The following is a 22330-nucleotide window of genomic DNA, read 5'->3' as shown; positions in this document are numbered from 1 at the left end:
AGGAAGATATCAGTGTCATTCCCCATTCTACTGAAAGTAAGCAACAGTCTTTTGAAGGCAAACCCCCTCTCCCTACAATGCCAGACAGTTTTCTCTGGTAGGTGGTGGGGGCTGTATTTTGCTGCAGATGAAGTGACAAGAGTCCTCCCCACCCTCCAGGCCCCGGAGACAGGTGAGGGGAGCACCAGGTCATAGGGAAGACCACACGATTCCCTGGCACTTGACTCCAGTCCTCAGGGAAACCTGAGCGCTTGATGGAGGCTGACCCAGTGTGGCTTCTGCTGCCTGCAGCCGGATCAATGGGGGCAGCTATTTAAAGCCCTGGCAGAGGCTCCTGGCGCAGGTCCCCAGAGCAGCATCTGATGCAACAGGAGAGAGGCTCATGTTTGGCTAGGCGGCTCAGCAGGCTCAAGTGAGCTGGCCCAGGGCAGTGCACACAGCCACCCAGCCTGCCTTCCCCATCCCTGGGCAGGAGTGGCTTCCCTGGGTTGCGTCTCTGGCTGATGTGGGGAGCCATAGGCACTGCTCCTGAGGGCACCTGCTCAGGGCTTCTTCCTGGGTACTCCCAACACTCAGACCACTCCACAAGGGGAGAGAGTAATTCTGAACTTTTTCAATAACCAGGGGGCCAGACCGGGGACAACGGAAATCCCTCTCCTTCCCCACTGGAGCTGCTAGAGTAATGGTAATGGTAATGCTGCTGGCAGAGGGAGCACCCCTCTGGTTCCCATCCTCAGCTGCTTCACTGGGGGGTCAGAAACCTCCTTATCAGAGCTGCTTTGCTTGGAATCTCCAAGAGTTGGGGCGGCACCCGCCTAACCCTCCAGAGGATCTGCGACTGGAAATAACATGGCCAGCACAGAAAACATGTATCAGGACCCAGCTAGAAGGGTCAGAGGCTCTGCTGGGACTGTCACAGCCAGTGTGGACAGATCTATTTATGGACGCCTGGAGGGAAGGGCATGTGGGTTGTCTCTGCCATTTCCTGGGCATTCAGCACGTATCATCCTTTATGCCAGACCAACCCAGGACCCAGAGAGAACAGGGTGCTGGGTGAGGCCACCAGCAGAATATCTCCCATATAGGAGTCCCAGGCTTGAGGTGGGTAAATGAGGGGTGTAAAAACTGAACAAAGAATGTGCTCTCCTTAAGGAATGCATACAATTAAGAGGCCCCTGTGCATTCCTTTGGGCAGGCCAGGGCTATAGGAGCCTACCCATAGCACAGACCCAAACAGCAGTGATGAGTGTCCACCCCTCTTAACCTGGGCCTCCACTGGCCTATGCCTGGCTCCATGCCTTTTGCTTTACTCCTGGAGCCTATCAATTTCCTACTGAAACACCTTCAGTTGCCACCCCCATCCCCCACCCTCTGGATCTAGCCCACATTCCTTAACCTGGTACCCAGACTCTGGGCCCAGCCTCACCCCTTCTCCCCGTCCCATGCACCTGCTTCCCAGCTATACCATTTCATCACTAAATGACATTCATCTCCCTGCCCTTTGGTTCAGGCCATTCCAGGTATCACCCCCTCCCCTTGCTGAAGGGGGCAGGGGCCTCCTCTCTGCTCTCAACACCATTGACCTGTCTATACCTAAAAGTACCTTTTCCCTTCACTAGCCTGTGAGCCCCCAGATCAGGGAAAACTTTCATTTGTGTGTGTGATCCTCTCTGATGCAAGAGTCCTGCCAACTTTACCCAAAGGCTCCACTCAGGCAGCTCAAGTGAATGTGCCAGTCCTGAGGCTGTGGCGACTGCTTGAAGGCACTGTGGAACATGCAAGATACCAGGGCACCACCATGGCCACTCTGCAGCAGAACCGGACAAGTCAGTGATGATGGAAGGGGCTGAATGGATCGGATCCAGAGGCATCAAAGGAACACACAGGTCAGGAGAGAAAAAAGTAAGGCAACAGACTCTTTATTTAATGTGGTTTAAAATACATCAAAATGAAGTCCCTGGCTGTTGTGAATACCAAAAGGAGACAAAAAAGCTGCCAGTGCAGCTTCAAACAAGTCTGAGTGGCCGGGCTGGGCCATAAGGTAAGCAGTTACAGGGACAGAAGGCAGCCCCCTTCCCCCAAGAAGGGTAAGAGGAGCAGGTGCCTGGCTGTCCCTGGGGTGACCACCTCTGTGCTCTGCAAGATGGAAGGGCTGGGGCAGCAGCTGGAGAATCAGCTCAGCAGGCCTTGGCCCTCCCCCGTGGACACCAGGCAGCTCCACTGGCCTCCGGGTCAGCCCTCAGGGCCGCCATGATGGGGTGGAGGAGGGTTAAATAACCATCTTTACAGAAATAACATTCTCCTACAGAAAGTGCCTGACCTCAGCCCATGGTCCAAAAACCTCATGGAAAACAAACAACAAATTTAAAAAAAAAGTGCTGCTGACACCTCTCAGAATCTGGTGGACATGAAGCTCTCAGCTGGACAAGGCCCTGAAAACAACTTACTGTTAGCAGAGCCAATGGCTCTGAGCTTCACCTGCTGTGGTCCCCTGGAGGAAAAGCTAGCAATCTAAGAAACCAACACAGCTCTTGGTCCTAAAACTGAGGTCACAAGTGTGGGACCCACCCGGCTGAGGAAGGCACTGGCCTTCACTCATGGATAGGCACCTCCCCTGCATCTGGCCCAGCACCTGGGCTACTTTGGAAAGCAGAAGCAGAGCAGCTGTAGTGATTGGTTATGATTTGGTCAATGGAAAGGAAGAAAAAGGTAGGGACCCACATCTGCAGACTGGCCTGAAGGTCTAGACATGGATGGAGCTGTGAGCAAAGGCTGCACCTTGCCTGGGGCCCACATTCCTGACCTGGGAAACCCAGCTGGGGCCACTGTTCACTGTGGCCTCCCACACCACCACACTGGGATCCAGCAGCTCCAGTCCCTCCACGGGCTTTAAGAGGTAGCTGAAGTGAGTCAGGCAATTATGTGGGCCACTGTAGGCCTTTCCCCTCTCTTCAAGGGGGAAGGTACATACCTCTGCCTCTTCCCTGCACCTCTCTTGCCTAGCAAACACTCTGTGGGGTTGGCTGCTCTTGTACCAGCTTAGCCTGGCACAGGGGCTGGGGTAGGGAAAAGGCCCTACTGGAGCAGGAAGAGGCAAGGACTACTCCAGATACAGGGATTCAAAGGGGAAGAAAAAGATCATGGGAAACACTTCACAGGACAGCAGTATCTCAGCCAGTGACGGCAAAGATCTCAACACTCACACAGCTGCTTGAGGGCACCTAGATGTGAAGGATATACCAGAGAATAGCAGGCAACTCTGATGCAGATCAGTGGTACCTGCCCTGGGGCAAGAGAAAGAGAAATGGTGTGCCATTCATTTACCATCTCTGGTATCAGTCACACATGATTCAGTACTTAACATTCTTTGTGAACCAACTTATCTGAGAGATTTAAGGTAAGGGCTAAAAGAGTGGGCTAGGTATGGAAGATGAAGGGACCTGCAGGACAATGAACTAGCTTCAAAGAAAAACAGCAAGAAGCAAAGCCCTAACCATCCTATCCATCTTGGTCTGAGTCATTCTACTGTCCCAGAAAACTGCTTTGCACAAACACTGGCTAATACCCTGGCGAGTTTGCAACAGCAGAACATTCAGCATATAGAATGGCTGTACACAGTACATAGCAGTTATGTACTGGGGTAGGGGGAGAACAGGACACAGAAACAACTGTCTGCAGCCATTTTATGGATTTCTAGGGCCCAGTCAATAGTTCAACTTCATTTCTTACCTGTTAGACAACAGCTATGGGCTCCCACACAGGAAGAAGTGGAATCCCCAAGGACAGGCAGGGAGGTGCCAGGAAATGGAATCAGGACGAATCTTGAGGATTGCACATGTGGGGGTGGGGGCAGGAAGCAGAAAAATCCATGAAGCCAACGAGGCAGCTGGACCTGGGGCCCAGCAACTGCTGCATGGAGATAGTGCTGATGGGAACTGGTGGTGGCCTCTCAGGACTAAAACCCACAGGTAAGCTTGTGGCAAAGCCATCAGAAGCCCTTTCCTTTCTTTTACAACAAACAACCTGATCTCACCAAACAGGAAACCTCAGCACCAAGATGGCAAAGGAGCCAAGCAGGGTGGTGAAGGAGGTGGGACACTGGAGGCCAGGTACCCAGGCACCACTGCTACAGCACCCCTCTTCCTTGGAAGATCCTCAATACAAACACTGTCATGTGCAAAAAAAGAAAAAAAAAGAAAAAGAAAAAGAAAAAAAGACCTTCAGAAATAATCCTTTGGGTGATCTCTTGTCAATCATTTGTTCAGGCTAGAGAGGCACCTGTGAATGATAAGGCTACTGAGAAGCATCATTGGCCTGGTCCTGGCACTACCAAAGGGCAGGGGAAGTGATGCCCAAGGGGCTCCTGACCAGCACATCGTCCCACACAGAAACATTCTCCAGGTCCCTTATCCTAGGCAGGAAATCACCAGCTCTGAGCGCCCTGCCAGGTCTCTGCCTAGGGACACCTTTTCCAGGTCCAGAGAATCAAAGGAGCCTCCAGAGCAGCTCGGAGGGCCTGAGCTGCCCAAGCAAGCCCTACTCACAAAAGAAATGCAGTCAAGACCTGGGTGTATCACTTGTCTTGAGCTCTGAAGGGCAAGGAGGGGTCTGAGCCTCAAGTCAGGCAGAGAAATGCTCAAGTCACTTGTCCTGCCAACTCACTGTGATGGCAGCTACAGATGACAGCCCCTCTCAAGACTCTTCAGCTGACAGAGGAGCCACTGACTTCATCTGTACACACCCCTATCCCCAATGCAAGCCCACTGTACACTTATAGGTATAAATGCATTAGGCCTTGCAATATGCCATATGTACTTAAAACTGACCCACAAAATCCAAAATTGCAAGTGTCAGATGCCAGCCAGGTCAGAACATCCTGGCTTCAGCAATGGGCTGCTCAGCATGGGAGCTTTTTATGGGCCAGGCCTGGCTGGGCTGCCGCTCCCTTCCCAGCATGCCCCAGCACCAGGCTCTCTAGGCTCTGGCAGAGGTGGGCTCTTGAGGCCCAGTCTGGCCTGATGCTTCTGTGCTCGGTGCTCCTGGGTAGCAAGGCGCTTCTGTGACCCTGGGGGAGCTGGGTGCTTGAGCCCCAGGCCCCTCTGGCCTCCTTTCAGGGCCACTGTCAGTGAGGGAGCCCTGGCCACCAGCACTCAGGTCCTGTACCCTCTTGTTCAGGTCATTGCGCTCTGTCTGCAGCGCCCGGCACAGCTTCTCCAGCCGTTGGATTTTTACCTGCAGGCCCTCCAGTTCTTTATCCCGGACTGTTTTCTAGGGAGAGAAATGAGACCTTCAGTGCCATGCCCCATCAACCTCCCACTTACCATCACTACTTGGTGACAAACACTTTTAACAAGGCTGGGAGCAGACTGAGTCCGAAGCTGGCCCCCTCTAGGAAACAGTCCTGGTTGAAGCCATGACTGGACTGTCAGGTGGGGCAGTGTGGTGCAGAAAAGGGGCACGGCTTGGAGATAACATATTCCTCCATTTATCTACCACATGACCTTGGCAAAGGACTTGGCTTTTGAGCCTGTCTCATCTGTAAAACAGGACTACTAATACCATCCTCGGATCTCAAGAGAAGGTTCAATGAACCACGTACCTAAAAACATTCAGCAGCAAAAAAAAAAAAAGACAAACCCAAAAACATTCAGCAAGGTCTGGCTTGTCGTTGCTGCTCCATCAGTGTTAGTTCCTTTCTTCTACATTAGAAGCCATGAAATCACAAATTACCTGGGCTGCTTTACATGTAAACCAGGCACATCACTGGCACCCCTGTTTTTTCTGCTCTTTTATTCCTTTCTTCCATTTGCTCCCTTCACTCCCACTGGAGACCTACCACTGGGCTCACCATCTCCCATGGGGAGAGAACAGCATTAACTTTGGACTTGGACAATGTGTGCAAATCTCACCTCTACCTCATGCTAGCTGTGTCACTGATGGGTAGAACACACAAGAAAGGGCCTGATATGCGCTAAGTGCACACCCCCACCCTGGCTGCAGATCACAGACAGCCCACCTCCTCAGCCATCTCAAGGAGGGCCTTGTTGCTGCTCTCCCACCGGGACCGGTACATCGTGGTTTCTTTCTCCAGCTTCTTGATCTTCTTAGTCATCTAGGTTATGTGACAGACAGAAGGAAATGGTCAGAGCCGGCCTTTCTGTGCACCTGTGTCTCCAAGGTGGGGACTGACTGATTACAGGGTGCAGTCAATGCCCTCTGTGCCACCTTACCACCAGAAGTCACAAGTGTCCACCACTAACAACAAGAAATGGTAAGGGGCCAGAATCCCAGCACTTTGGGAGGCCAGGGTGGGCGGATCACTTGAGGCCAAGAGTTCAAGACCACCCTGGCCAACATGGTGAAACCCTGTCTCTACTAAAAATACCAAAAAAAAAAAAAAAAAAAAAGGCCAGGCATGGTGGCACGTGCCTGTAATTCCAGCTACTCAGGAGGCTGAGGCAGGAGAATCACTTTAACACGGGGGACAAAGGCTGAAATGAGCTGAGATCGTGCCACTGCACTCCAGCCAGTGAAACAGGGCGAGACTCCATCTCAAAACAAACAAACAAAAAAAAGAAATGGCTGCCCCATTCCCCGGGACAACCTGGAGGGTATACACACCACTGATACTGCCTCGAGAGGGGAAAGGCTGTGAACTCTCCTAACAGCCCCACCCTTGAGACACCCCAGATGGGAGCTTCCTGAAGGCAGGCCCAACCATTTTGAATGAAGCAGCTTATGCTCCAGGAGCCATGCGTGGCCTGGACCACAGTTACCTTTTCCATCTCCTGCTTGAATGTGGTGAACACCTCGCTGCTTTTGGAAAGTGTGTTCTGGAACTCCTCAAACTTCTCTGTGTATAAGGCAAGCTGGGGGAGAAAGCAGCCCACAGATAAGATTGGGTTTCTCTGGGAGGCACTCTGGTCAACACACTCAGACCTGTCCTTGACTCTCTGACCCAGTAATTCTATTGAGATACTATTTTTCCTTAAAACAAAGCAAAGCTATATATTTGGAAGGATATAATCCAAAATGCTAAGCCTGGAAAGTAGGAGACTTAGGGTGACTTTTATTTTGCCTTTATGTTGATTTTCAAACTCTTCTGTTCCCACCTCCTGAAAAGCAATACAACATTTCTGAGCTACAAATGAAATCCTCTGAGCCCACCTAACTACCTGGTCACCACCATATAGGTACTGTGCAGGTCCGGAGAGAACAAAGGCTCAACCAAGGTCTCATAGCAGCCAGTACACAGCCAGTCCTAGAATGAGGGTCCCATTTCACTACCCCCAGGATGGGGCCCAGTGAGGGGACCTTGAAGGCACAGGGTCAGGTTATATGCTCTCACCTGTTGCTTCAGGTGGGTCTCTTGCTGCTTCATCAGCTCACACATCCTCTGGGACTCTACTGCCTCTTTCAGGAGCTATTTCCAAGACAGAACCCCAGATCCTGTCAGAAGCCCCCAGGGGCTATGTTTGGTTTTTAGCCACAAGCACCAAACCCACCAAGGTTTCCTGCTCTCAGACTGATACTCAAGGAATCTGTGCCTGGTCTGGCCAGACAACTTCTCCCATATAACCCGGCTATGAACTGAGCCACAGCCCAACCTGCCTCCTCCCACACCCCCATCCCAACCCTGGGGCCTAAGCCTCACAAAATCCTTCTCCCGTTGGTGCCGCTCTTCTGCCTCCTTTAGCATCTCCTGGGCCTGCTGGAGCTTGGCATCCACCAGCTGCTGTTGTAGGTCCTTGTGTTTGAAGACTTTGTCGATATGCTGCAGCAAAGATGGTGGGAGCCGTCAGCTTGTCAGGAGCTCCTTTTCTCAGGGTGGCCCCACAGCCAAAGACCAGGGCACTTTGCCCAGCCCCCCATCTCAATCTGATATGCTGGACTCCCATGTGTACCACACAACATGGGCCCCAAGTCTCTGGAAGGTCATCTTTCCAAGCTCACCTCGTTTCTCTCCCAGTGAGTCAGACTTTGGTAAGTACATGGTTTGTGGATGGAATCTGCTCCCAAGAAGCCAAGCAATAAACACACTCAAATCTCTGACCCCAGGATTGATCACCTATGGGGTTGGAAGCCCTCACTTCTGTGTCCCTGATTCTCTTGTAAATGGGAAGAATGGGCAAAAACAATGCTTCTAAGAACATGACAGCCTAGCTCAGTAGGCAAAGACTTGCCATATCTAGGCAAAGACTAGACATGTGCATCCCCAAGGAATGGCTGTCCTGCCTACTGGAGGAGCACTGGGGACTTATGTCAGGTGAGAGAGAAGGGATGGAGAGAAGGTGAAGGATTCAGGTGCTACTTCAAAGGTAAAATCAACTGGACTTGCTGAAATAAGGGAAAATAACTCCATTTTTTTGGATGGGGAAGGGAAGGAGCCTTGCAGGTAAGTCCAGTTTGGGTATGATGAGAGTGCTTGTGTCTATCTGGGGAGGGCTGTAAATGCAAAGCAGCAGGGCCTGGTAGTCCTGCAACTCCTTCTCCACAGGTAATACTAAATCCTTTTCTGCCTTGGTGGGGAGAGAAAACGGGGGTATTCAGATTCTTGAAGTTCGTGTCTCACTATAGTGGCCCAGGAAGCCTCTATGTCTCAGTGCTGAGGGATAAGAACCAAACCAACTCCCCTCAAACCAAACAAGCTGCTTTGTTCCCAGAGGATGAAGTCCGGCAAGGAAAGGGGTGGGTCAGGGGAGTGCCCTCTAGGTCCTGCACACACGATCATCACACTGGCCTATGAACCTAAGAGGGCAAATCTTGCCCATCTCACCACTGCCACACCCCAGGGGCTAGGAAAGGGCCTATTCCAGAGCAGGTCCTCTGCCAGCCCTGTAAGGGGGCTCCAGGTCTCCCTTCTCATGATGAGAACGCGCCCACAACAGCCAGGTGACTGGATGGAAGACCCAAAGATTCAAGTGCCTGGCGTGGCAGCCAACAGTGACAAAGGGAATGACATGCTTTTTTTTTTGAGACAGAGTCTTGGTGTGTCACCCAGGCTAGAGTGCAGTAGCACAATCTCAGGTCATTGCAACCTCTGCCTCCTGGGTTCAAGCAATTCTCCTACCTCAGCCTCCCGAGTAGCTGGGACTACAGGCGTGCACCACCATACCTGGCTAATTTTTTTGTAGTTTTAGTAGAGACAGGGTTTCACCACATTGCCCAGGCTGGTGTTGAACTCCTGACCTGAGGTGATCCACCCGCTCTGGCCTCCCAAAGTGTTGGGATTACAGGCATGAGCCACCACGCAGGCCTGATAATCCTGCCTTTTAAGTGGCAGGAGCAGCAAGGAATCAGTGGACACAGTCTCTGGAGTCCATCACTGATCACAGGCACAGCCCCTCCCCTGCAATTCCAAATTCTACAAAGCTCTGAAAATGGAAATTGTCATAAGCTGGCAGCCAAACTTGACCTGCATCATTGTAAGCCCATAATCTAGGTGAGTATTTGGAAGTTCTACTGCATAAACATTAACATGTCTGGCTTCCCCAAGGCCCTGCTGAGGGTGCTATATAACACACAGTCCACATATGTGCCTCCATTCTAAAATGTGGATAGTTCTAATTCCAAAAGATACCTGGCCTAGTCGTTTGGGATAAGGCACTGTGGACGTGGGGCTGTGTGGCTGTCAGTCTCTTCTCCCCACCTGTTCTTTATCTATGAGGAATAACATTACTCTCCTCCCAAAGAGAAGGAGGAGGAGGAGGAAGAAAGAATGGGACGAAGCCTGAAAAGGTACTGTCCCAGTGCCTAGCACACACTCAAAAACCTCACAATTTCTGGGCCATGATTGCTGTTTGTGATACCCTTACCTCCTCTCGCAGCTCATACTGCTCAATCAGCTTCTTGAGCCTCTCAGCCAGCTCCATGTTCTCTTGGCGCAGCTTGGAGTTGCGCTCATTGTGCTGTTCCATCTGTAGCTGAATGTCATTCAGTGTCACCTGGAAGTGTGAGGTCACCTCCTTGCGCTTCTCCTCCTCCTCCCGGGCCCGCTGCACACCTTCTTCCTGGGCAGAGAAGTCAGCCCTAGAACCATCATCCACTGCTACCTCACAAGGGTCCCCCAGCTAGTCCACAGATGGTCTCTGCCAACAGCCCTCCCTGCTCCCAAAGTGAGGAGTAGCCAGGCTCCAGGATGTTGTGCAATGCGGGTTCCAATGGACCCCCCTGTATATCAGGTGACATCAAGTGAGATTCTCCCCCTACAAAAATGCAGGTACATGGCAGGCGCGGTGGCTCACGCCTGTAATCCCAGCACTTTGGGAGGCTGAGGTGGGTGGATCACGAGGTCAGGAGTTCGAGACCAGCCTTGCCAATATTGGTGAAACTCGTCTCTACTAAAAATACAAAAATTAGCTGGGCGTGATGGCGTGCACCTGTGGTCCCAGCTGCTTGTGAGGCTGAGGCAGAGAAGTCGTTTGAACCTGGGAGGCGGAGGATGTGGTGAGCCAAGATTGCGCCACTGCACTCCCACCTGGGCGATGGGCCACAGAGCAACACTTTGTCCCCCCCCCCCCCAAAAAAAAAGAAAAAATGCAGGCACACATGCACACATGTAAGTGCCGTTCTGAAGCAAGTCGGATCTCCTAAGGCCTATTCTTCCAGATTTCAGATTAATGTGCATTTGTCCCCTCTGTACCCCCAGAGACCAAGCTGTTAAAATTTAGTAACACCCAGGGTTTGCGAAGTTGTGTAGAATTAGGCACTCAACACTTTTGATGTGGCAGGCACACTGCCCCCTTACTGGAAGGCAATCCAGCAAAATCTATTAAAATGAAAAATCTGCATATACTGTGACCTAGCCATTTCACTTCCATGACTTATCCTACAGATAAGTTCTATATAACTGACCAGTGATAAATATAACAAGAATTTTCACTATAGTTCTATATGTAATAATGAAAAATTGTAAACAACCTCAAATGCTTTAACTAGGGCACTGATATATCCGTATGATGAGAAAATAGCCCTACACATACTGATAGGGAAAAACGTTATGTAAAGTGAAAAAAGGCATAACTTACGAAATGGTACATGTATAATAATTTCATTCCAGAAACTACAGGTAAGATTTTACATATAAAAAGGAAAGTTAGAAAGCTGTATTTAAAGTTGCTGTAACCACAGACTGACCTCACCATAGAAGCAGCAGAACATGGGAAGGACCCAGGTTCCTGACTGACCAACCTCTGGGACAAGAGCTGCTTGTCAGAGCCAGGCCTCCTCCACTTACCAGGGGACTGCCATTTCATTAAGAAATACTGACGCCAGTGCATTATGGATTCTCTTAGTACTTTATCCTTCACCTTAACTAATACATGTCAAATGGTTATAAGCAGCATTCTCTAACGTAAGGTATTATTGAGAAAGTGTATTTCTTTTTTTTTTTTTGAGACGGAGTCTTGCTTTTTTTGAGACGGAGTCAGGCTGGAGAGCAGTGGCACGATCTCGGCTCACTGCAAGCTCCGCCTCCCAGGTTCACACCATTCTCCTGCCTCAGCCTCCTGAGTAGCTGGGACTACAGGCGCCCATCACCACGCCCGGCTAATTTTTTTTTTTTATTTTCGGTAGAGACGGGGTTTCACTGTGTTAGCCAGGATGGTCTCCATCTCCTGACCTCGTGATCCACCCGCCTCGGCCTCCCAAAGTGCTGGGATTATAGGTGTGAGCCACCACGCCCGGCCGAGAAAGTGTATTTCTATGCCACAAGTCTGCACTTTTTTTTTTTTTTTTTTTTTTTTTTTTGACACCAAGTCTCACTCTGTTGCCCAGGCTGTAATGCAGTGGTGCAATCTTGGCTCACTGCAACCTCAGCCTCTCGGGTGCAAGCAATTCTCGTGCCTCAGCCATCTAAGTAGCTGGGATTATAGGCATGTGCCAGCACACTGGCTATTTTTTGTATTTTTAGTAGAATGGGGTTTCTTTTTCCAGGTTGGTCCCAAACTCCTGGCCTCAAGTGATCCATCCACCTCAGCCTCCCAAAGTGTTGCGATTATAGGCGTAAGCCACCACGCCCAGCCTTGCTTTTTTACACTGATTCCATGTGGAAATTGTAATGTTTTGGATGTTGGGTTAAATATATTACTAAAATTAATTTCACCTGTTTCTTTTTACTTTTTAGCGTGGCCAGAAGATTTTTAATCACTTATGTGGGCCACTGCACCCAGGCCTAGCCTCCATTACTTTTTAAGAGGAAAGCCCATGAAAGAAACATTAAGTGGAAGTCAAGGAAATCAGAGTCACCTGTTCCAGGGGGCCCAGGCCTACCTTGAGGGAGCGGTTGTGCCGCTGCAGCTCACGGCATAGGCTCTCAAGCTTGCTACGGGCCAGGACGGCCTTACTGTGCTCACCACGCAGATGGTCCTTCTCTTGCACCAGCTGGCTCTGCTTCTTCTGCAGGAGCTTCATCTGCTTCTGTGAGTTCCGGTGCTCCTCCAGCTGGGGACAGGGATAGGGAGGGCAGGTGAGCATCCTGTGAGGCCTTCCTGGTGGGGATCACTATTCGGGTCTAGGCTCTCCTGAGCTGCCCTGAACCGCACCGTTTCAGACCAGGAGTGCTCTCATGGGCTGATGCTGTGCTGTTGCTTACACACTCCTCCCATGAACTCACACTAACCCCGAAGCCTCCACCATAGGGACAGAGAAATGGACACTCACTAGGGCAAGCAGGGGCCACGCAGCCAGCAGATGCCAATTCCTATTCCAGCTCTGACGCTGGGCCACTAGAGCCACTTCAAGCTGTTGCATTTCCCCAACTTGCTGGACACTCATGCCCAAGGATGAGACCACCTGCTACCCTACCTTGTGCCTATTAACAGACCCCCATTGCTCCCTTACATTCCTTCAAAACGTTAGCACTGGGTTCATCAGCACTCTCCCCAGCACAATTACTTTTCTCATTTGTGGCCACTTCAGTATCAACAGATAATCCTTCTGACTCCCTGGTCTCCCAGTCCTTCAGTTCTTCCACAAACTCACTCCTTTCTCCAGCTCAGTTCCCCTCCCATGACCCTATCCAGGCCTATACAACAGAAATATAATGCAAACCACATAAATAATTAAAAATATTCTACTGGCCACACTGAAAAGGTAAAAAACAGGTGAAATTAATTTTAGTAATATATTTATTGTAACCCAATATCCAAAACATTACAATTTCAACATGGAATCAATGTAAAAAAGGGAGGCCGGGAGCGGTGGCTCACACCTGTAATCCCAGCACTTTGGGAGGCCGAGGCAGGCAGATCACTTGAGGTCAGGAGTTCAAGACCAGCCTGGCCAACACGGTGAAACCCCGTTTCTACTAAAAAAAATACAAAAAAGCAGCCAGTTTGGTGGCACATGCCTGTAATCCCAGCTACTTGGGAGGCTGTGAGGCAGGAGAATCGTTTGAACCTAGGAGCAGGACATCACGCCACTGTATTCCAGCCTGGGTGACTGAGACACTATCTAACAAAAAAAGAAGTGAGATGTTTTATATTCTTTGTTTTTGCTTAAGTCTTCAAAATCTGATGTCTATCTTACATTTACAGCACGTTCAAATTCAGACTGGCCACATGTCAATTAGCTAGAGACGAATTTATCTTGGACAGCGCAGATCTAGACTTTGTCACTACCAGACAGCACACCCACTATCTCAATTTCCAGCACCCCAGGCCAGGACTACCATCACCTATCTTTTTAGCTCATTCCAATCAATATCTGTGATCCTCAGAAAATCTCCTACCCTATAAGGACCTCCAATCCATTGACTCAACCATCCTTCCACTCTCCTTTAAAATAACCACTTACCTTATTACCTGGCTTAGATTTCTTACACCCTCAACTCTCTTGGCCCTTCCCCAGTAATACTGCAACCCTAGTAAAGCACCTTCCTGCTTTACACCAGTACTGAAACAACCCTACTTGAAGAGTCTCACTTTAAATTCACGGCCACCAATTTCAGGAAAAGCAGCAATCTCAACACAATGCACATGCTATTCACACTCCTCTCCTTCCAGACAACTATTCATCGTCCTCATCAAATCTCAAAACACAGAAGAAACCAGAGAATCAGGGGCAGAAGCTCCACATCTGCCAGTACACCTGCCCCATCTTCTCCTCCAGTCACACAGACCTAGCCATATGGTTACCACAGCCAAGCCCCCTTCTTAGGCACTGGGCCTCAGGTCCCCTCCTCTACTCACACCACCACTCCAACAACTCATTTCCTCTCTTGCATCAGCAATTTTCCCCTGGCTGGATCACTCTAAAAGGGTGCTTATCTTCCTTACACCTTTTATTTAATCCTTACAAGAATGTCATTAGGCAGGTATGACATTCCCCATTTTACAGATAAGTAAAGTTCCCTACAGGAAAATATTAATAAATGTGTGTGGAATGAATTAATTAATTTTAAATACTTAGAGGCTGGGCGCAGTAGCTCACGCCTGTATCCCAGCACTTTGGGAGGCCGAGACGGGCAGATCACGAGGTCAAGAGATTGAGACCATCCTGGCCAACATGGTCAACCCTGTCTCTACTGAAATATACAAAATTTAGCCAGGCGTGGTGGCGTGCGCCTGTAATTCCAGCTACTCGGGAGGCTGCAGCAGGAGAACCGCTTGAACCTGGGAGGTGGAGGTTGCAGTGAGTCAAGACCATGCCACTGCACTCTAGCCTGGTGACAGAGCAAGACTCCATCTCTAAATAAATAAATAAATAGGCTGGGTGCGGTGGCTCACGCCTGTAATCCCAGCACTTTGGGAGGCCGAGGCAGGCAGATCACGAGATCAGGAGATTGAGACCATCCTGGCTAACACGGTGAAAGCCTGTCTCTAAAAAAAAAAAAAAAAAAAAAAAAAAAAAAAAAAAAGCTGGGCATGGTGGCGGGTGCTTGCAGTCCCAGTTACTCCGGAGGCTGAGGCAGGAGAATGGCGTGAACCCGGGAGGTGGAGCTTGCACTGAGCCGAGATCGTGCCACTGCACTCCAGCCTGGGCAACAGAGCGAGACTCCGTGTCAAAATAAATAAATAAATACATACATACATACATACTTAGGCTGTGACCATCAATAGATAAATCTGTTAGTTCAAATTCTGACAGGGGACCTGATGATGGAAGAATCTGGCTGCCCCACCCTCAACCCACTGAACAATGTTACAACAGAGTGGGAAGAGCATGCTTTGCATTTATTGCGATGGAACATGAAGTACAGAGTACTACTTATGAAGAATTCTTGTCAAAAACTTGAAGCTGAATTGGATCAAGCTTTAGAGCTTCTACTTCACTTACAGGCACTAGGAGGTAAAGAAGTAAAATGCTACCACAGATGACAAAGCTAGAAGGGGGCATCCTACAGGACAGCCAGTCTGGTTTCTGTAAAAAGTCAATGTCATGGGGAATATGAGGAGGCAGTGACAAGAAGACTGCTCTGAAGTAAAAGGAAAAAGTACCAAGTGACTAGCATTAGTTTTATTTACTGTGATAATGGCTCTATGCATCTGTATTTGAGGAAGATGCATCAAGATCACAAGGTGTCTTGGACTCAGGCCAGGAACAAGGGCTCTACCACCTTGGAATCATTCTTTGAGAAATTTCTTTCAAGGAATATGCAGTTTCTCAAACTCTTGCTGCACAGCCCTGAAGAGGCTCGCTGAGAGTGATTCCCCATTTAACAGATATTTCAGAGAAAGCTGAACAGAAATTAAGCCACCTACCTGCCTCTGCACCCCCAACCCTATACCAGGTGGCATGCTGATTTTCCCAAGGCAGGGAAGGTGCCCGCGGAGGGGGGAACTGACCAGTTCAGCATACTTCTTGCACAGAGCGGCCAGCTTCTCCTCTGGGGTACTCAGAGTATTCAATGTCTGCATCAGCAACGTGATCTCCTTCCCTGCAAAGCACAGGAGCAAAGACATGTACTCCCTTCTCCAGGGGTCCCCTCCAGGCCTGGGCTCACACTCATCATGAGTGCTGAAGATAGCCCTCCCCATCACACTTTATATTTTGCTTGTTAATTAGCTCCTTCCTTACTATAGGGACCAACTCAATCCTGCCCTCACTGTAGCCCCAGTATTGTCCATAGTACCATCACAGAGAATATGTTCAACAAATGCTTATCAAATGAACGACTGTACCCTACTGAAATCTCCTTAGTGGACACCACTGGCAGGGTAAAAAAACTGCCTGCTCTACCAACAGACAAAAGATTTCCCACTTATGAATTCAGGGCGACTGTTTCATACAGTTTCAATGCAAGGAAGGCTCACCCTCCTGATAGAGGTAGGATCCAAAAAGGAATAGATGTCTTAGCCTCCTTGACTAAACTCTTGTCAACAGAGTAGCCAAACAGTGAACTTTAAAATGAAGATACTTTCAGCCAGGTGCGGTGGCTCACGCCTGTAATCCCAGCATTTGGGAGGCCGAGGTGGATCATGAGGTCAAGAGATCGAGACCATGCTAACATGATGAAACCCCGTCTCTACTAAAAATACACACAAAAAAATTAGCAAGGCGTGGTAGGGGGGTGCCTGTAGTCCCAGTTACTCAGGAAACTGAGGTAGGAGAATCACTTGAACCTGGGAAACAGAGGTTGCAGGGAGGCGGAGATCGTGCCACCGCACTCCAGCTTGGTGACAGAGCGAGACCCCCGTCTAAAAAAATAAATGAACTAAAAAAAAAAAAAAAATGAAGATACTTTCCATATATGTGACCCTAAAATTTTTTCTTTTTTTTTTTTTGAGACGGAGTCTCACCTTGTCACCCAGGCTGGAGTGCAATGGCATGATCTCAGCTCACTGCAACCTCTGCCTCCTGAGTTCAAGTGATTCTCCTGCCTCAGCCTCCTGAGTAGCTGGCATTACAGGCACATGCCACCATGCCCAGCTAGTTTTTTTTTATCTTTAGTAGAAATGGGGTTTCACCATGTTGGCCAGGCTGGTCTCGAACTCCTGACCTCATGATCTGCCCGCCTTGGCCTCCCAAAGTGCTGGGGTTACAGGTGTGAGCCACTGTGCCTAGCCGTCCCTAAGATTTTTTTTTTTTTTGAGAGAGCCTCGCTCTGTCACCCAGGCTGGTATGCAGTGGTGCGATCTTGTATCACTACAAACTCCACCTCCCGGGTTCACGCCATTCTCCTGCCTCAGCCTCCCGAGTAGCTGGGACTACAGGTGCCCGCCACCACGCTCGGCTACTTTTTTGTATTTTTAGTAGAGACGGGGTTTCACCGTGTAAGCCAGGATGGTCTCGAACTCCTGACCTCATGATCCACCCGCCTCAGCCTCCCAAAGTGCTGGGATTACAGGCATGAGCCACCGTGCCCGGCCATGAGATTTTTTAAAGTTCTTCTTTAAAGTAGGATGATACAAAAGGGGAGAGGGAAATAGGAATAAAACATGGACATAATGACACCCGAGTTAGATTCTAGATTCTTTTTTTTTTTTTTGAGACGGAGTTTCACTCTTGTTGCCCAGGCTGGAGTGTAGTGGCATGATCTTGGCTCACTGTAACCTCTGCCTCCGGAGTTCAAGCCATTCTCCTGCCTCAACCTCCCAAGTAGCTGAGATTACAGGCGTGTGCCACCATGCCCAGCTAATTTTTGTATTTTTAGTAGAGACAGGGTTTCATCATGTTGGCCAGGCTGTTCTCGATCTCCTGACCCTCAGGTGATCCATCCGCCTCGGCCTCCCCAGGTGCTGCAATTACAGGTGTGAGCCACGGCGCCCGGCCTAGACTCTCAAACATACATACCCTGCTGTAAAATAACTGTCACTGCCCGTTCCCCATTGCCTGTGCCTGAGTCAGGGAGCCTTCCCTCTGCCTTCACAGAAGGGCCCAAGAGATCAGCATGGAGAGACTGTAATTCGCAGGCAGGCATGCCAAATCCAACCCACGGATGGGTTTTGTTTGGCTCTTACCATTTTAGCTGCTAACTATGAAAAAATCTAGAGTTCTCACATAACTCTACATTGCTGGCTTTTCTTAAAAAAAATAAAAAATAAAAATAATTAAAAAAATAAAAGAAGGCTGGGCACGGTGGCTCACGCCTGTAATCCCAACACTTTGGGAGGCTGAGGCAGGCGGATTACGAGATCAGGAGATCGAGACCATCCTGGCTAACACAGTGAAACCCCGTCTCTACTAAAAATACAAAAAAAAATTAGCCGGGCGTGGTGGTGGGCACCTGTAGTTCCAGCTACTTGGGAGGCTGAGCCAGGAGATTGGTGTGAACCTAGAAGCAGATCTTGCAGTGAGCCGAGATCGTGCCACTGCACTTCAGCCTGGGTGACAGAGCGAGACTCTGTCTCAAAAAATAAATAAATAAATAAATAAAAATAAAAGAAGCCTGCACCCAGCCTGCAGTTTTGTCTGCTCTCAGTTGGCTAGTTGAGAGCAACTAATCAGGAAGCAGTAAAGTCTTTGGATAAAGTAGCCTCCATCTTCATGTGGCCCCATGGCCAGCCCAGCTTATGCAGACATTTGGGTTTTCAACTCCAGCCTAGTCTAATTTTCTTACTGTAAAGAGAAGTATAAACTAAGACCCAGAGAGGAGAAGGGACACACCCGAGATCACACAGCAGGTAGTACTGGCTGGCACAGGAGCCCACCCTGGCCTCCCATCTCCATTTTCTCAAAGAGAGAACAGGTCCCATTCCAACCCCCAGTTGCTCCAAAAGCCAGAAGGCCTTGTGCTGGGAACCCCTGCATCTCTCTATGCCGTGGCCCCCACATCCCTGGCTTTGATTACACTAGAGTGACTTGCTGTTCTGAGAAGTACCGTTTTCCTTTGAATCCTGGCGGAACAGACTGGTCCAGAGAACGTCAAGTCCAAACTCCCTCCCCTCACCAGCCTCACAAAGAGCCACCCTCTGCTCACCCAAACCCTTGGCTTTTTTCTTCTCCTGTGGCCTTCGGTGGTCTCGGTCTCCGACCTCATCACTCTGCCGGATCTCTTCTGTGCCTGGATCCCCCTTGGAGGGTTCCTTCTCTCCATTGACTACTGGAGTTGGTTCAGGCTCCCCATTCCTTGCCACATAGGTCCGGGACTTCTCTGCATCTTCGGGTTCAGCTGGCTCACCCTGTGCCCCATCCTCGCCAGGCCCCCCCTGGTTAGTGTCCACACAGTATGTGTTCAGTATGTCTTCCAATTGGCGACTCAGCTCCTCAGAGACATCACGAAGGGCCCCAGACTGAGCCGTTTTGGCTTGAGCCCCTACAGCAGGAGAGGATGAGGGGTAGAGTGAGAAACAAGACAATTATACCACTGGTTGGGAATTTTCAGGTCCAGCCAAACTCATCAGTTTGAGTTAAATGTTGCCTAACTTTTCTTTTTTTATGGAAACTGAGAAGCAAGAATGGAGTATTATTCAGCAAATCTAGTTCCTGTCAGAATTTAGATTCGAAACATCTTTTGAATCAAGAAATTATAGTAATATAATATAGTTAAGCTTCACTTCTGTTTACTTGTAAAATGACACAACTATTTCTCACTACCACCCGAACATGTTTGTTATGATCATAAAAGTATGTAAAGCATCAGCACACAGGGATGGCATGGTGCAACTTCTAGTCCATCTCCTTCCCCCTCACAAAACCATTTTTTACCATTCAGATCATTCTAGAAATGCCTCAAACAGGAAGGGCAGTTAGCTGCTAGTGGCTGAGGTGTTTCAAACCGGACCTGGATTTCCTGACTGGGTGCCCCGTTTGGCTGCCACCTGACTTAATCCCGTTAGAGGTTCTCTCCAGAACTCTGTTCCTGTGCTTAGAGGGAGCGGCTCCGCCAACTCGCCAGAATTCGGGGGTGACCGCGGCCCCAGCACTGTCCTCTCATTCTATATTCCCTCCTCCCGGACAACCTGGCTTCGGCCTCTAAGTCCAGAAGCGAGGCCGGCCCCACAGCTCCACCCCCTGCCCGCTGGCAACGCAGAGCTGGCACACACCCTCCGGCTTCCGAGGAGCCTGGCTGCTGCCGGGACCTTCTGCTTCTGCTGCAGGAGCCGCCTGGCTGGGCCGCTCCTGGGCTCCCTCGGGTCCTGCTTCCGGTTGTCCCGGGCTGCTTTTTGGGTTGGACTGTTTGGCAGCCCCGTTCTTTTTGTCTTGGTTCTTCATTGTGATGAGAGATGCTGGGTCAGGAGAAGATCCTTTAGAAACAAACACAGTTGCTATTTTCCAGACTTCGAAATTCTTCGCAGCCTGGATCAGAAAATCCCCACAGCAGGCGCACGAAGCTTCTTAAACGGACCGGCCGGCCCTGGCAGAGGGCGCCAACGGCTCTCGGGTCTTGGAGGGTCAGGGGAGCCCGGCGTGCCGGGACAGGCTTTCGGGGCGCAGCTCCCGCAGCGGGTGAGGGAAGAGGCCTCTTTTCTCCCTGGAGCCACTTCTCTACACAACCGGCCCCCTCGCGGCAGGCCGGGCCCGGGATTGGCCCAGGGCCGGAGACTGACGTGGCGGGACTCCCGGCGCCGGCGCCGCCCCCGCCCCTCAGGCCCCACGTGCGCCCCCCGCGCGCGCAGCCACCCACGCCCTGCGCGCCCTGCAGCCTCGAGGCACGCCCGCGCATGCGCACCCCCCCCCGACAGGCCACCCCCCCCCCCCCCGTCCCGGCCGCCGGCCCACGCGCGGAGTTGGCGTGATTTCCCCACAGGCCGAGAACATCCCGGCCCGCACACCCTCAAATAGTCTCGCCCAACGGCTGCCACGGCACGTACCTCACCGCCGACGTCCGACGGCTTCCCCAGCTCTGGCCTCGCACCGGAAACCCCGAGTAACCGCTGCCGGCGAGCCGCCTGCTCCCGCCTCAGCCAATCAATAGCCGGCGCCGGCGCGGAGCTTGCTGGGAAGGACTAAGCGAGGGCGGCCTCGGAGGCGGGCGCGCCGGGAGGGCGGGGCAGGGAAAAGTCTACGCGTTTCTCCCTACGCAGGGGCTATCCGCAGTCCCAAAGTGCATAAGGGGCTGTAGTCCTCGGAGTCCAAAAGGAGCCCGTCATTCTGCACGAGTGCCCACGTCAACCTTGTTTCTATCTCGCAGAAGCTATGTTTCAACTCCCGAAGGGTTTGCGCCTGGCTATTGTTTCCTGCAGGCCTCCATCAAACCTTCCTCCCTGGCCGTGAACAAATGTGACTCCATCCAGGAACTCCGAGGACTCGGGAAGAGGGATAAGAGTCCTGAACTGAGACTCAGGAGACCCACACTCCAGTCCCAATTTCATCACGGATTTGCTGTGTGGCTGGACGTTCTTTTCTCTCTCTGGGCCTCGATGTCCTTCCGAAGGAGGCTTTTAATAACAATAACAGTTCCTTGAACGCTTACTGTGTGCTTTCCCAGTATCTAATAGCTTGGTTCTCATAACCACTCATAGAAATAACTACTATCTGTTATCCCCATTTTACGGAAAAGGACAGTAAGAGAAAGGTTAGGTAACTTGTCCAAGGTCACATGGATAGTGAGTGGTTAAAACAGGGATTCAAAACGTAAGTCTGACACCAGCACCCAGGTAACTATTCGGCTACCCTGTCTTTTACCCAGAAGAAACACTACCACAGCAGGTTTCCCTGAGGCAGTCAAGGTAACTTGTGAAAGTAGGTCATATTTTCCCCTCTCCATTACCGTTTTGGCAGTCAGTTCCTCAGGAAGGTGCTGAGTCAGGCTTCAGGCATATTCATGAGCCTTTTCTCTACCCCATACTCTACGGGAAGTCTCACTGGGGTTAAAGTAGAAAAAAAACCCACAATTCTCTACACGTGAGATCACAATTCTGTATCCTCATTGTTTCTGGATAATGAAGTCAAACCCAACAATCCTTGTGCCTAGAATTTGAAGCCTAAGAGGTTTGGCTTTTGCCAAACCCAAAATTTTTTGAGGCCCAGTTCAAAGGTCACTTCAGAGCCTTCCCAGTGCTCTGCAATCCGTACTTGCTCCCTAGGTCTGCAGAGTTCTGTTACAGCATTAGCAGTGAGGTGTTGAAATTACTATTTGCTTATAAGTCAGTTAATTTTGCAAGAACTGTTGGCTAAATATTCTAGTCCCAGAGCCTCGCATCAGGCTGTGGGTAGAGAAGATTGTAAACTGTTGTACTAATTGAGCGTTGGTTTAGGGCTGTTAGGATGTTAAATATTTCCCCCAAAGGCTCAGTGAAAGACTTCAGAGCAGTGCATTTTGGATTTCAGATTTTCAGATTAGGGAAGCTCAACCGGTAAAGTTTGAGAAAATCCCAAATTCGAAACACTTCTGGTCCCAAGCATGTTGGATAAGAGATACTCAACTTGTAGTATAATGATGGAACTGAGGCTCAGAAAGATTTGGAATCTACGTGTCCTGAAACAAGGCCCTGATTATTTCTAGAAA

The 22330-nt window shown here is 50.2% G+C and overlaps 2 protein-coding genes across 2 annotated transcripts in view; both read right to left on the bottom strand.

The window, feature by feature from the left end:
* The window catches only part of CCDC28B (coiled-coil domain containing 28B), a 52156-nt gene that overhangs the window by 5175 nt on the left and 24651 nt on the right, over positions 1 to 22330 (bottom strand). The window lies entirely within an intron of this gene.
* On the bottom strand, positions 1904 to 20814 carry TXLNA (taxilin alpha). The gene is made up of 11 exons (XM_050795168.1): positions 20694 to 20814; positions 19926 to 20126; positions 18860 to 19195; positions 15786 to 15877; positions 12271 to 12441; positions 9816 to 10010; positions 7655 to 7774; positions 7349 to 7423; positions 6777 to 6869; positions 6017 to 6112; positions 1904 to 5268 (listed from the first exon to the last, which is right to left on the bottom strand). The coding sequence occupies exons 2-11, from the start codon at positions 20092 to 20094 to the stop codon at positions 4975 to 4977; spliced, it is 1641 nt and encodes a 546-aa protein (XP_050651125.1). The 5' UTR covers positions 20095 to 20126; positions 20694 to 20814; the 3' UTR covers positions 1904 to 4974.

Source organism: Macaca thibetana, chromosome 1 (assembly GCF_024542745.1).
Source record: "Macaca thibetana thibetana isolate TM-01 chromosome 1, ASM2454274v1, whole genome shotgun sequence".
NCBI classification, from domain to species: domain Eukaryota; kingdom Metazoa; phylum Chordata; class Mammalia; order Primates; family Cercopithecidae; genus Macaca; species Macaca thibetana.
The sequence above is the reverse complement of the archived record's forward strand: the minus strand, read 5'-3'. Positions and strand labels throughout refer to the sequence as shown.

Excerpts from the sequence above, each read along its gene's own strand:
- TXLNA (XM_050795168.1), bottom strand. The coding sequence starts at position 20,094 with ATGAAGAACCAAGACAAAAAGAACGGGGCTGCCAAACAGTCCAACCCA. Across the intron at positions 15,878-18,859 it reads GAAAAAAGCCAAGGGTTTGG|GGAAGGAGATCACGTTGCTG; the intron begins GTGAGCAGAGGG and ends TGTGCTTTGCAG. Across the intron at positions 6,870-7,348 it reads AGACCCACCTGAAGCAACAG|CTTGCCTTATACACAGAGAA; the intron begins GTGAGAGCATAT and ends TTTCTCCCCCAG.